At 43.4% G+C, this 14,140-nt stretch overlaps 1 protein-coding gene across 4 annotated transcripts; it reads right to left on the reverse strand.

Annotated features, from left to right (window-relative positions):
- Positions 1-1,349: 1,349 nt before the first annotated feature.
- Positions 1,350-12,092, reverse strand: ZNF394 (zinc finger protein 394). 4 transcript variants are annotated; one of them, XR_013995861.1, is made up of 4 exons: positions 9,661-10,286; positions 7,436-7,556; positions 7,029-7,122; positions 1,350-2,433 (listed from the first exon to the last, which is right to left on the reverse strand). XR_013995861.1 is itself a non-coding variant. In XM_081088925.1 (3 exons), exons 1-3 carry the CDS (start codon positions 10,111-10,113, stop codon positions 1,355-1,357), a joined length of 1,653 nt encoding a protein of 550 aa, XP_080945051.1. In that variant the 5' UTR covers positions 10,114-12,092; the 3' UTR covers positions 1,350-1,354. The 4 variants fall into 4 exon arrangements, 3 of the variants coding, with proteins under 3 accessions (XP_080945051.1, XP_080945050.1, XP_080945052.1); XM_081088925.1 differs by lacking the exon at positions 7,029-7,122 and having other exon boundaries at positions 9,661-12,092; XM_081088924.1 differs by lacking the exon at positions 7,029-7,122 and having other exon boundaries at positions 9,622-10,286.
- Between the last annotated feature and the right edge of the window lie 2,048 nt (positions 12,093-14,140).

The raw sequence follows: 14,140 nt of genomic DNA on the forward strand, positions 1-14,140 counted from the left end.
AGAACAATCCAAATTATGCTAAAATGACATTAACATTCACTACATGCTGCCTTGCTTGCAACAACAACAAAAAAAAAGAGAAATGCCTGAAATTTCCAATAAAAGGAAAATGGCTCCATTGTTACATCCATTTGTTGGAATATGATGCAGCCATTGCATAAAGGTAATAACCATATAAAATCCTTAATACCTAATGTTAAATACATAAAATATAAAAACTCATTTTTATTATACAAAAATACCAGAAAAAAATCAGAAGGAAATACAGTTGACTCTTGAACACAAGTCTGAACTGCAAAGGTCCACTTGTACACAAGTTTTTTCAACAAATATACAGGCAGCACTCTGTACCTACAGGTTTCACATCCGTGGATACAACCAATTGCAGATGGAAGACAGTATTTTCAACCTGCGGTTGGAAATTTGCAAACATGGAATGCTGATTAAATGCATTTTCCTACATCATTTAATATAAGGGACTTGAGCATATGCAGATTTTTGTCAGCAGGGATCTTGAAGCCAATCCCCACAGATATCTAGGGATGACTTAAATATTGGGGGGAGTCAGTTATACATGGATTTTTTGACTGTGCAGGGTGTAGGCACCCCGAACCCTCACGTAGTTCAATGATTAACTGTAAATGCCAGTAACAGATCAAGTGTGGAAGTATGGGTCATTTTCTCCCTGTTGTTTTCCCAAATATCCAGTAATGTGCTTATATCCCTTTAGTTTAAAAAAAATGTTCAGAAAGAATTTAGATGCGATACATGTTACTAGTGTGCAGGACTGGAAAGAGAAAAAGATGGATTTAGGCTCTAATCCAAGTTTTTAGTTGTGCCTACAGTTTAACACAATAGGGAAAGAGTGGGAAAGAGGAACTCTGCAAAACTGAATATTTTAAAAGTCAAAAACAGAGTGACTCTTGCATTCACTGAACTAAATGTATGAGGTGTTTTGGATGAGAAAGTACTTGAAATCCTCTCTACCATCTAAGTAGAAAGACAATTTACAATTGTCTTTACTAAAATGAATTCTTGGGGAAGTAATGTGAGTGTGGAAGATTTGGTCCAAGAGCAGGAGAGGTAAGGGTGGAGAGACAAGGACAGACTGTTGCACTTTTTTCAGAAGTCTCCTCCACAGATCCATCTGGTAGAGGGGCTCCTAATTTACATGCTTCTCCTTCATAGCAATACTCTATCAACATATGTCTTGAGATTTAAGTCAGACTGAATCTATCTTGGTTGTGATGCCCAAGGAAATATGACCCATGATTAACTGAAATACACCAAAAGCCAGAGAATGTAGTTTCAGGGCAATAATAAAATGAAAGGAAACAGCTCATGCAGAATCATGTCAAAATGATGGGGCTTTATTTCTGTGGATCCTTTGGTGTCGAATAAGGTGTGGACTCTGTCTAAAGCTTTCCCCACATTCAAGACATTTATAAGGTCTTTCTCCAGTGTGAGTTCTCTGGTGTATAATGAGGGTCGCACTCTGACTGAAGCGTTTCCCACAGACGGAACATTCATAAGGCTTCTCCCCGGTGTGGGTTCTCTGATGTTTAGAGAGGTCAGAGCACCGTTTGAAGCTTTTCTCACATTCTTCACATGTATAGGGTCTTTCCCCTTTATGGATTCTCTGATGTCTAAAACGGTTGGAAATACGGCAGGTCTCCCCACATTCAGAACATTGATAGTGTTTCTCTCCTATGTGGATTCGTTGATGCCGATTGAGATGTGAGCTCTGTCTGAAGCTGTCCCCACATTTGGGACATGTGTATGGCTTTTCCCCTGTATGCGTTCTCTGGTGTTTAACCAAGGCAGTACTCTGAGTGAAGCTCTTCCCACATTCTTTGCATTCATAGGGTTTCTCCCCAGTGTGGATTCTATGGTGTTTCAAGAGGTCAGAACGCTGTTTGAAACTCTTTCCACAGTTATCACATTTATAAGGTCTTTCTTCACGGAGCTGCCTCTGGGTCTGAAAAAGGCCTGGAGTATGGAAATTTTCCACATTGTCAATAGATTTGTGAGGTTTCACCACTTGAAGTTTCATTATATTTAAACTCTGTTTGCACCTGTTGCCATGTTCAGCACCACTAACAGACCTCTCTGCTGTCAGGCCAGGCTGACAAAGAACCAAGTTGGAACTTCTGGCACTATTCCCAATTTCATTATTTTTGGACTCTCCCTCTTCTGTGGGAACATTCTTGAGATCTGAGATGCTGGTGAGTCTTTGCTCCTCAGGAGAATTTTCAAGTTTCAGGAATAAAGGGTTTCTTGAATGCTTTTCTACCATCTCCTCATGGGTGTCACCACATTTGGACAACAGGGGAGCATTCCCCTGGGATCTTTCTTGTAGCTGCATCTGTGGCTCTACTTCTAGAATTTCTTGCTTTGGAATTAACTCTTTGTTCTCTGTTCTGGTTTCCAAACCTGAAACATTAAAATACAAATTGCTGACATTTCATCCCAGGCAACAGTGAAATAAACGAGTGCTAGCAGAAAAATAGCCCCACCAATAACCTTTTTAATCTCGATGAAACCACTCCTGAAGTTGAATTTAGTTAACCTGTCATATGTATTCACATTTTCCTGTACAAACCCCATGTCTTTGCTTTATACTTGTGCCTGCACCCACCAACCCATCTCTTATCCTCCTGCCCCACTCTACTGTTCTTTGAGTCACCATATTATGACAGGCAAATCTGGAAGGGTGTCAAGAGAGATGGTATAGCTTTTATCCTATGGCTGAAGGATGGTTTGAGAAAGAAATTCTATTCACGATGAGTTACTGTATTAGACATACCAGGTGCCTCCAATGTCTGAAGGCAGAGTCTGTGTGGAAGATATATCTAGTACTGATTGAAAGTCTATAATGAGCAGTCAAGACACCAGAGTCCATCCCCCAATCCAGAATTCTTACAGTTTACTCTCCAAGAAGGCCAGACTAGATAAATTCTGGATCAGGGACATCAGGCATAGTTAAAGAACAGGTGACAGGTACCATTAGCATATCAGGGCAATCAAGTGAAAACTAACACACTAGTTGGTAAAACCCAATGTACTGTCCTCTCCTCAAGCTCAAACTACTGGTTCCAAAGCTTATGTTTTCCAGGCAGAAAGGGCAGAAAAATTTTTTTTTTAAATCCTCACCTGATGATATGTTTATTGATTTTTAGAGAGGAAAGGAAAGAAACATTGATCAGTTGCCTCCCATTATCAGCCCCTACCAGGGATTAACTGCAACCTCTTTGGTGTACAGGATGATGCTTCAACCAACTGAGCCACCTGGCTGGGGCAAGGGCAAAAATTTTTATGGCAGGAATTTCATAGGCTTATTTCCTATTATATCCCCATCTACAGTAACACTTAGTTTACTGCAAATACTCAATAAAATATTTATTGAATAATCTCTTGTTGAAATATTTGTTGGAAAATAAAGCTAAGGAGATCTCCTAGAAAGCGAAATGAAAGATAAAGAAATAGGAAGGGGATCAGGGGACTTGACAGAATCAGTCCATGAGTTCCAACATCCAAATGAAAGAAATCCCGGAAACAACATAGTAAAAATGAGATAAAAATAAGTAGATAGATAAATAAAAAATACTACAGAAAATTTCTCACAACTTAAAGATATGGGTGTCTATGTTATAAGGGCCTGTCAACTACTCAGAACAATGAATGGGGAGAAAAAACACCTACCTCACATTAAGCCATATCCATTGTGAAATTTCATAGTAGCAGGAATAAAGAAAAGCTTCTAAAGCAGTGGTTCTCAACCTTCTGGCCCTTTAAATACAGTTCCTCATGTTGTGACCTAAGCATAAAATTATTTTTGTTGCTACTTCATAACTGTAATGTTGCTACTGTTATGAATTGTAATGTAAATAGCTGATATGCAGGATGGTCTTAGGCAACCCCTGTGAAAGGGTCGTTAGACCGCCAAAGGGGTCACGACCCACAGGTTGAGAACCGCTGTTCTAAAGGCTTCTACACAGGACAAACAGATTGTATGCCAAGGATAAAATATCACAGTGACATAAGATTTCTCAATAGCAACATGGCAAGCTAGCCAGAAAATTGAGTCTTCAAAATTCAAACATGTTATTTCTAATATTGAATGCTCTATCCAGCCACACTATAATACAAATGTAAGAGAGGACTAAATATATTTTCTGACATTGACAAAGTTTCAAAATATTTAGCTCCCAAGTATATGTTCTCTGGAACACACTAGAAGAGTTCTCCATCAAATCAAGGGGGTAAAATGAAGGAAGAAAATTATATGGCGGGGGAGAAAAGGGTGTGGGGGGTGTGGGAAGAGACTGGACAAAAATCGTACACCTATGGATGAGGACAGTGGGGGGGGGGTGATAAGGGCAGAGGGTGGGGTAGGAACTGGGTGGAGGGGAGCTATGGGGGGGAAAAAGAGGAACAACTGTAATAATCTGAACAATAAAGATTTATTAAAAAAAAAAAAGAAAAGAAAATTATATGGGATCCAGGGGAAAATAAAGGAATTCCCAGGGTGATAGTGAAGGAGAGTCTAGGACAGTGAGAGCGAACCTTTTGAGCTCAGCGTGTCAGCATTTTGAAAACCCTAACTTAACTCTGGTGCCGTGTCATATATAGAAATTTTTTGATATTTGCAACCATAGTAAAACAAAGATTTACAGTTTTGATATTTATTTTATATATTTAAATGCCATTTAACAAAGAAAAATCAACCAAAAAAATGAGTTCGTGTGTCACCTCTGACACGCGTGTCATAGGTTCGCCATCACTGGTCTAGGACAACAGCTGGATAACAGGTCTGGAGAAGAAGCCTATTCACACTGGAGCAGAGGAAGCCTCAGGGGAATCTCTCCAAGGGGATATTTAAATGATGGCATATCTGATATATGTGAACATGTTGAAAGGAGTTTTATATTTCTAACAGAAAGCTTGTGCGTGAACTAGTGTTCAGTAGTTAGAAGAATAAGCACATGCAAAATGAGGCATTTTTAATTCCAGGGAAAACTGTAAAAGGAAAGTGTAAAAGCTGTAAAAGAAAAGTTATTCAATATGTGGGTGAATGTAGATAGTATTTTGGGTTTTTTTTAGATTCAATTTTGATAGATATGTTTTTATTGCCATTTTGTTGTTCATATTTTTAATCTTTTTTTCCTTCTCATTTTATTTATTTACTTTTAATATATACAGTAAATATACTAGACGCCCAGTGCACAAATTCGTGCACCAGTGGGGTCCCTTGGCCTGGCCTGCGGGATCGGGCCAAAACCGGTTCTCCGACATCCCCCAAGGAGTCCCACATTGCAAGAGGGTACAGGCCAGGCCAAGGGACCCCACCAGTGCATGATTGGGGCCAGGGAGGGACTGCCAGGAGGGCTCCAGGGCGTGTCCGGCCAGTCTTGCTCGGTCCCAATCAGCTGGACCCCAGCAGCAAGCTAACCTATAGGTCAGGGCATCTGCTCCCTGGTGGTCAGTGCACATCATAGCGAGCGGTTGAGTGGCCTTAGCATATCATTAGCATATTACGCTTTGATTGGTTGAATGGCTGACTGGTAAACCAGACACTTAGCATATTAGGCTTTTATTATATAGGATATAAGAAAATATATATTTTTAAAAAATAAACATAAATGATGATAATCATTGATTGGCTGTCTCCTGCATGCCCCACACTGGGGATCCAGCCCACAACCCAGCATGTTCCCTGACTGGGAATTGAACTGTGACCTCCTGGTTCATAGGTCAACGCTCAACCACGAGCCATGCCTGCTGGGTTCTCCTATTTTTAAAAGGAATACTTAGACTACTGTGTTAAGACATCATGCCATCGCCGAAACCGGTTTGGCTCAGTGGATAGAGCGTTGGCCTGCGGACTGAAAGGTCCCAGGTTCGATTCCGGTCAAGGGCATGTACCTGGATTGCGGGCATATCCCTAGTAGGAGATGTGCAGGAGGCAGCTGATCGATGTTTCTCTCTCATCGATGTTTCTAACTATCTCTCTCCCTTCCTCTCTGTAAAAAATCAATAAAATATATTTAAAAAAGACATCATGCCATCAGCTGAATACCAAATGTTGATAAAGATATGGAGAAAGAATTCTTGTATACTGCTTGTATCCTTCTGGACAGCAAGATGGGCAAATATCCCTAAGTATATTCTTGTCAGAATCTCCTACATATGACCACAGAGAGAAAGACACAAGAATGTTCAGTGTACTGTTGGTAATGGTGAAAAACTGGAAGTCTTAATCTCCATTGACAGGAGAATGGATAAATGAACTTGGGAATATCCTACAATGTATATATGGATGTTAAAATGAATAAACTAGAGCAATATATATCAACATGGATAAATCTCAAAATGTACTGTTGGGCCCTAGCCAGTTTGGCTCAGTGGAGAGAGCGTTGGCCTGCAGGACTGAAGGGTCCCGGGTTCGATTCCTGTCAAGGGCATATACCTTGGTTGCGGGCACATCCCCAGTGGGGGATGTGCAGGAGGCGGCTGATTGATGTTTCTCTCTCATTGATGTTTCTAACTCTCTATCCCTCTCCCTTCCTCTCTGTAAAAATCAATAAAATATACATATTTTTTAAAAAATGTACTGTTGGGAAAAAGGCAAGGTGCAATAGAATCATACAGTAATATATATATACCATAAAAACGTGTTAAAGTAGTATATATATGTTTATATAATCACATTTATATATTTACATGTTTATATACATGTTTACACACACATATATAGAGAGAGGGAAAGAGAGTGAGTGTGTGTGTGTGTCTACATGAATATATAGAAAGAATATAAAACACACATGGAAATGATAAATACCACAAGATATTGGTTACCTCTGGAAAAGGAGGGAAGCCAGCAGCTTTCAAGGAAGGTACAAATATAGCTGTAACACATTTTTATTTTAAAAAAATATGAAGCTGCCCTAACCAGTTTGGCTCAGTGGATAGAGCGTCAGCCTGCGGACTGAAAGGTCCCAGGTTCGATTCCTGTCAAGGGCATGTACCTTGGTTGTGGGCACATCCCCAGTAGGAGGTGTGTAGGAGGCAGCTGATCGGTGTTTCTCTCTCATTGATGTTTCTATCCTTCTCCCTTCCTCTCTGTAAAAAATCAATAAAATATATTTTTAAAAAAATATGAAGCCAATATGGCTGATATTAAAATCTCATAAACCTGGGTGGTAGATACACAGGTGTCCATTATACTTTTCTGTATGTATTTTACTGAAAATGAATTAAAACAAGAAGCTGAATCTGTCACCTAACAAAACAGAACAGAAAGGTCTTACTTAAGGTCACAAAAGAGAACCTAGGACTCTCAACCTATTTCTGGCAGACTGGCTCAGGGATCAAACTGAAGCAAACCCTTCACAAATGACACACAGCTAGAAACAAGCAAAGTCATAGCACTTACTTGGTAGGAATGTGTTCCCATAATCCCTCAGCGTGCCCTCCCTGTAGAAGTCCCTCTGAACTGGGTCCAGATGCTCCCACTCCTCCCTCGTTACAGGTACATCCTTGACCTTCACCGATCCCTGAAACAAAAAGAGACCTCCCGTCAGCACCTGCTGTCCCAGGACAGCCTTACCACTAGTCTCAGGATAGGCTAGACTCAGTCAGCCAGTACTGAGGAGGAAGCACTGAGAATGAAGTAACAAACACTTCTGTTGAGCCTTTACCAGTGAATCTTGTACTGACTGGGTAGTTTCAAAATGACCAAAAACAGAAGCTGCCGTTCTCTTGCAATCCCAAAAAGCCATTCTGTGGATTGTCTACACTAACTTGGGGTAAGAGCAAAATAATCATTTGAGTTACATCACTATGATTTATCAAAATGGAAATCTGATATAGATTAAAAATGTATAGATAACCAGACCAGAGTCCTAAATTCCAATGCTGGCTCTAACTGTTTCTTCATGTGTGAAATGGATATAAATATCTGTCTTAAGAAGATGAAGGTACCTCATCAACAGCAGGTACTTAATAAAATTTCCTTTCCCTTCCTTGACCATCGCACAATAAGATGATTACCCAACAAGATGATCTTTTGAAAAGCTTATCTTAATGTAAGTTGACTATGTACAGAAGGTAAAGCCACAGTTCTTAGAGAGGGAAGGTTCTAAAACTGGTGCAGAGAGATTGTCTAGGTTCCAGTGATGACTCATCAACTGACTCCAAAAATCTCACACTCAATGTGAGGGAAGGAATTTTTTTTTTAAATTTTCTACTATGTTCTGACATGTTAATTAAAAAAAACTTTCTGGCTGGGAGACTTCCCCTCTGAGTGTCAGCCAATTCTTAGAGAGCAAAGGTTCAGCTGAGACTGGTTAATCTAGAGCCCTATCTTCTCTATGGGGCCTGCACACCCAAGGAGGCAAGGTTAGCCTCTGCCTTAATCATCCCAAGGTCAGGTACCAGGCAACTAGGAACCACTGCATAATTTACAGCTGACTGGAAGATTTAAACTAAGCAATCCTATTGTTTACCCTGCCATGCTCTTCCTTTCCCTCTAAAACCCCAATTTAGACTCTGGCCTAACTTCTCCCTAGCGCCTGTCATCTGCCTCCTGACTACGACCTGGTGTCTTTCCCATGAGGTTCTGTGTAGCATGCAGTGCCTCCTGTCTCCAGGACCTGAGTATAGGACATTTCACACCTTCCCCCCTCGCCCAGCCTCTCCTCCATCTCTGCGTAAAGGAAAACCACACTCCTGTGTGTCTCCTCTTAATACTTCATTACAAACTATTTCCCTTCTAACACCAGATGTGTGTGTTTCTACACGTCCAGCAATTCTCCAACACCAGCTAGCTGTATCCTACAGTTTGACTCAATTCTGACACCATGTACCTGGAGATGGGTTCAGATCCCACAGGTTAAGGGAACAGTCCTACAAGACTGCCCCCTTCCCAACTTCATGCTAACTGTAAGCCCACATCCGGATCAGAGGCTCCCTTGACCCTCTCTTTGGGTTCAAAATCAATTTCCCAGAGCAGCTTCAGAACTCAGGAAAACGATTTACTTACTAGATTACCAGCTTATTATAAAAGGTTGTAACTCAGAAACCACAAGATAGAGGAGACGCATAGGGCAAGGTCTGGGAAGGTCCCATGCTCGGAAGCTTGTCCCCACGGAGCTTGGCGTGGATTGCTCTCCCAAGCGGATGCACTTACAATCTGGAATCTCCCTGAACCCCATGCAGCTGGAACTTTTATGGAGGCTTCATCACGTAAGTGTGATCAGTAATTAACTCCACTTCCAGCCTCTCTCTCCTCTCTGGAGTACTATTATCAGCTATGGGAGGAGGGAGTCGCCAAACCGTTAAAAAGTAAAAAGGGAACCCCACTTTCAAAGTGGTGGGGCATTGCTCTCCTAGCATCCTGACATCTTTCTTGCCCCCACAATCTAGTTACACAAAAGAGTGTCTCACAATGAGTAAACAATACTCTCGAGTAGGTGTTGTGCTGAGCGGTCTCCAACTCAAGGATCATTTCCTGAATGGATTCGTCACTGTTTCCTACGGAAAGGAAGAAGTTTTATGCACATTCTAAAGTTCACACAAAATGTCAAAAGGAAGAACAAAAACCTTCTGAAACTCACACACCTCCCTTCCCCACACTCGCACCACCAGCGCACTCCTCACCGGCAGCGAGGTTCCGCCGCGCGTTCTCCGAAGAGCCCGCAGCACGGCCGCAGCCTGGTCGCCGCTCGCGGGGTCGCGCCTCCGCACGCGGTCCCGCAGCTCCGGGGGCAGGGCGGTCAGGAACTGCTCCAGCACCAGCAGCTCGAGGATCTGCTCCTTCGAGTGCGCCTCCGGCCTCAGCCACCGACGACAGAGTTCCCTGAGCCGGTTCAGCGCCTCTTCGGGTCCGGCCGCCTCCTGATAACGGAACCGCCTAAAATACTGTCGACAAGTTTCGGGATCCAGGCAGTCCACAGGCGGGTCGGGCTCCCGAACTCCCGGTGAGTCTTCCTCCACTTTCACTATCAGAAGTCCATCTCGCAGGGGCGGCGCGGCGACCATCGGCCCTGGGGCCACCAACCCGGCCCCCGCCTCGGCGTCACTGCCTTCACTTGCGACCACGCTCGAACTCATCTTTCTTCAGTACGCGCTGACTTTCCCGGAGTTTTGCCTTCAGGTGAGAAGAGAGCAAACCCTGCAAAAACCCACGGCACTCATCGTCCTTCCTTAAGCTGAGGCGCAATCCACCCGGCCCCCTGCGAGAGTCCTCCCACCGCCAGCTTTGCCACTTAGGACCGGCCCGTCCCGTGACAAAAAAAAACCAACAGAAACTAGTAACTCGGGCCGGAAGTGCGTCACCGACTCCCTGCGGTAGACACCCTCCCGGGCATTTCCGGGATCTCTCTAGGCGCCCTGGAGGACTGGGATGAATCTTGGTGGTTTGCCGCCCGCCCCTTCCAGGGACGCTCTTCTTGTATACTCTGCTTTGAGCAGATTATAGTCCTTCGGGTTGCCGAACTAAGCGATACTCTCCTTTTAAAACTTGAATGTCATTCTTTAATACCCTGTCTGTGAATAAATTTTTAAAGTCTTTTTTTAGGAAAAGTTAAAGATCCAACTGTACAATGAGTTGTAAAAAACATTCACCCATGTGGTATTTGTTTACACAAGAAAGGTTTGTAGAGTATCTTCTACATGAGAAAACATCGTGCTCGACACCATAGATGCAAAACATAGTCCTTGTCCTCAAGTTGCTCACAGTCTCCTGGGATCACGCTGGAGGACTGGGCTCAGGATGGCAGTCCTTTATTCTAGGCTGGGTAAGGGAGGTGTGGTGCTTGCATCCACACTGGCTGGGTGAAAGGTCATCCTTTCTCCCACGCAGCCTAGGGGAGGGGTGGTGCTCCCTTCCAGATTGCCTGGAGAACTGGGCATAGTTGATTCTAGGCTGAGTGATGGAGTCCCAGGATCTCTGCCCTTCTGCCCTGATGCCTGAAACCCCTGGGTTGGGGAAAGACTGATGTTGGGGTCAGAGGAGGGGCAGGGCCTTACCCTGATCTTGAGGCCACAAATCTTGGTTTTCATGCTATCTAAGGTGAGGTGACTGCCCATGATATTGTTATATGTTTTTCTTGTGAGTAATTCCCATATTCGTGCTTCTCATAGTCCATGGTCTTCATTATTTGGGCTACCTGGGGGGCTACGTCACCCCAGGGTGGCTACGTCACCCCAGGGTGGCTCTACGTCTGGTCTCAGGTCCACTAACTGTTGACCCAGCAGTTTTTCATGATATTTTCCAGGGTTGGTCTTTGGCTGGAGTTGAGGGTTATTAATTTTCATAACAGTTTTTGGCATTGTAGAGACAGGAAGTATGGTATAAAGAAGCACCCATTCAAGATGTACTCAGTAAATTCGTCAAAATTCTTTACCACAAATGGAAGCTCTCTTGTCACCATCCTGTAGAGCACTACCCCCATGTTTCAGACATCCATCTTCAGGCCCTCGTAGAGTTCGAACCCGAACAACTCTGGGGCCATACAGGGGGTAGTGCCACAGAAGGTAGTCAGTTTTCTTCCAAAAATACCCTACTGAGGCCAAAGTCTGCTAATTTAACATTCATCTCACCATCTAGAAGTATGTTCTCGGCTTTAGATCCTGATGTATGATGTGTCTCTGTTGACAGTAATGGACGACTGATAGTAATGGTCGGAACAGAGCTTGGGCTTCCTTTTCCGCCATGGGGCCACAGTTCTCTAAGTAGTCGAATAATGTTCCTTCACTGGCATGTTCCATGAAGAGATATACTTGGTCCTCGGTGGTAATGACTTCAAACATCTTGGTGATATTAAGATGATCTAGTTCCTTAAGAGAATGAATCTCTTGGAGAACATCAGAGAAACTCTGCCATTGACAACTTTCACAGCCATCTCTGTGCTGGTGACAACGTGTCTAGCCAGCCTCACCTCTCCAAAGCATCCCTTGCCAATGATGTTGAGTATGAGGAAGCTGCCAATATGGCACTCCTCATTGGCAGAGATGGCTGCAAAGTTATCACACTTAGTGACTTAAAAAATAAAAAATATTCTTTGATATCTGTTCTCACTGAAGTGGATCTGTGGGAGGAGGGAGAGAAAGAGGAGGAAGAGGAGGAGAAAAAAACAAGAAAATAAGCCCATTAGTCCATGTCCAATAGGTCACTACCCATCAGCTTCCTGGGATCTAACAGACTAACATCTCAGCCCAGCCAAGACCTTATACAGGAATGGTTTGCAATTCCATCACAGTAGCGCCTTATGAGGTCAGAACAAGAAAATGGATTAATCATGGCTGGGGATAAACCACAGTGGTTTTCTCACTTTTTAGTCTCATGACCCTTTTCTCACTTTTTAGTCTCAGGACCCCCAAAGAGCTTTTTGTTATGTGTGATATTCAAGATTAATATTTATGTAATCTTTATTAGAAATAGAAATCTGTAAAATGCAGAAAAAGAAAAGTCTGACTTATGTTCATGCTTCACATCTCAGTTCAGATATCACCTGCTTAGAGAGGACTTCCCTGATCATCCATTCCTACCCACCTCACCCAGCACATCACGTTTTGAATTTTCATAGCACTGACCACATTGTAACTGATTCTTTTTTTAAAAATCCTCACCTAAAGATATGTTTTTATTGATTTTTGGTTTTTTTAGAGAGGAAGAGAGAGAAACATCAATTGGTTAGCTTCCATATGCACCCCAACCTGGGATCAAACCCACAACCTACACAGTTGCCTTGACTGGGCAATGAACCTGTGACCTTGGGGTGCATGGAATGATGCTACAACAAACTGAGCTATACCGGCCAGGGCAGTGTTGTTAATTCTTGTTTACTGTCTGTCCTTCCCATGAAGGGGGAGCATGACTGCAATGTTCCCTGTGTCTAGCACAGTGACTGGCAACAAAATAAGTGTTTAATAAATATTTGTTCACTAGATTAATATAGAAATTTGGGGGAACAAAAGAAAACATGGGCAACTACTATTTAACCAATAATTCATAAAAAAAATCTTATGAAATTCATGTTCTGTCAGGTTGGCATGGCTCAGTGGTTGAGCATTGACCCATGAACCAGAGGTTGCGGTTGGATTCCTGTTTGGGGCACATGCCCGGGTTGCGGGCTAGATCCCCAGTGTGGGGCGTGCATCATTGATGTTTCTCTCTACCTCTCCCTTCCTCTCTGAAATCAATAAAAATATATTTATAAAAAAATACAGCCTCCCCCCGCCCCCTCGTCAATTTGAGCCTCTCCTACTAAAGGACTCTCTCGAGATAGTATCGGATTTTTCTGAATTTCTTTCATTCCCATAAGATAGACCACAGCGCTAGCAAGTCAGTCTCCAAACCTCATCCTTGATTGGTGAAAAATTCATCCCATACACTAAAAAATAACTCTTCAGTAGATCCAAGGATGTGTGCTTTCTGATGAGTGGTGTAGGCGAGCCTCATTTTGGCGATATGTAAGAGTGGTGATAAGCCTCTTGTCTTGCCTGTCAAACAGCTTTGTAAACGTATACAAAAATGAGAAATTATTAAGGATGGGATCCCCTTGGTTGAAGAAGCCCAGCATAGATGATTTCCCTACTTTGCAACGATGCGTGGTTTCGGCATCCACTCTCTCCATGATAGAAGGCAACGGACTTCGCAGAACACCGCCTTCCAGCCCAGGGCGTTGGAGCAAATGCGTCCCTGCTCTCCCGCACTCTGATAGGCCCGCGAAACCGAGGCTGAAAAGAGAGCCGCGGCCCTATTGGTTAGCGGGCACGTTCCACGCGGCGCTTCCTGGGAGATGTAGTCCTGGTAGCCACCGGCTCCCGGGACTCGCGAGTTTAACGTCGGAGATTTTAGCCCAGAGAGAGCTGAGATGGTAAAGAGGTGGGTGTGTCTGGAAACGGGGTGCGGGCAGTGGTGAGATTCATGTGAAGAAACCGAAGGGCTCAAAATTAAAGAGAAGTGACAGTTGTGGGCTTGCAGAATGGTATGGACCCTACTCCGAATTGGGGCGCAGGGCGTTAAGAGTTGGGGAGCGCAGGTTCCACGGCAAATCGGATGCTAGCAACTGTCGCCTTAGCAACAGCTCCCGACACCTACGACCCCGCCCCTGCCTGCACTCCGAGGAAAGAG

This window comes from Myotis nattereri (genome assembly GCF_964212035.1).
Source record: "Myotis nattereri genome assembly, chromosome: 4".
In the NCBI taxonomy this organism is placed as follows: Eukaryota; Metazoa; Chordata; class Mammalia; order Chiroptera; family Vespertilionidae; genus Myotis; species Myotis nattereri.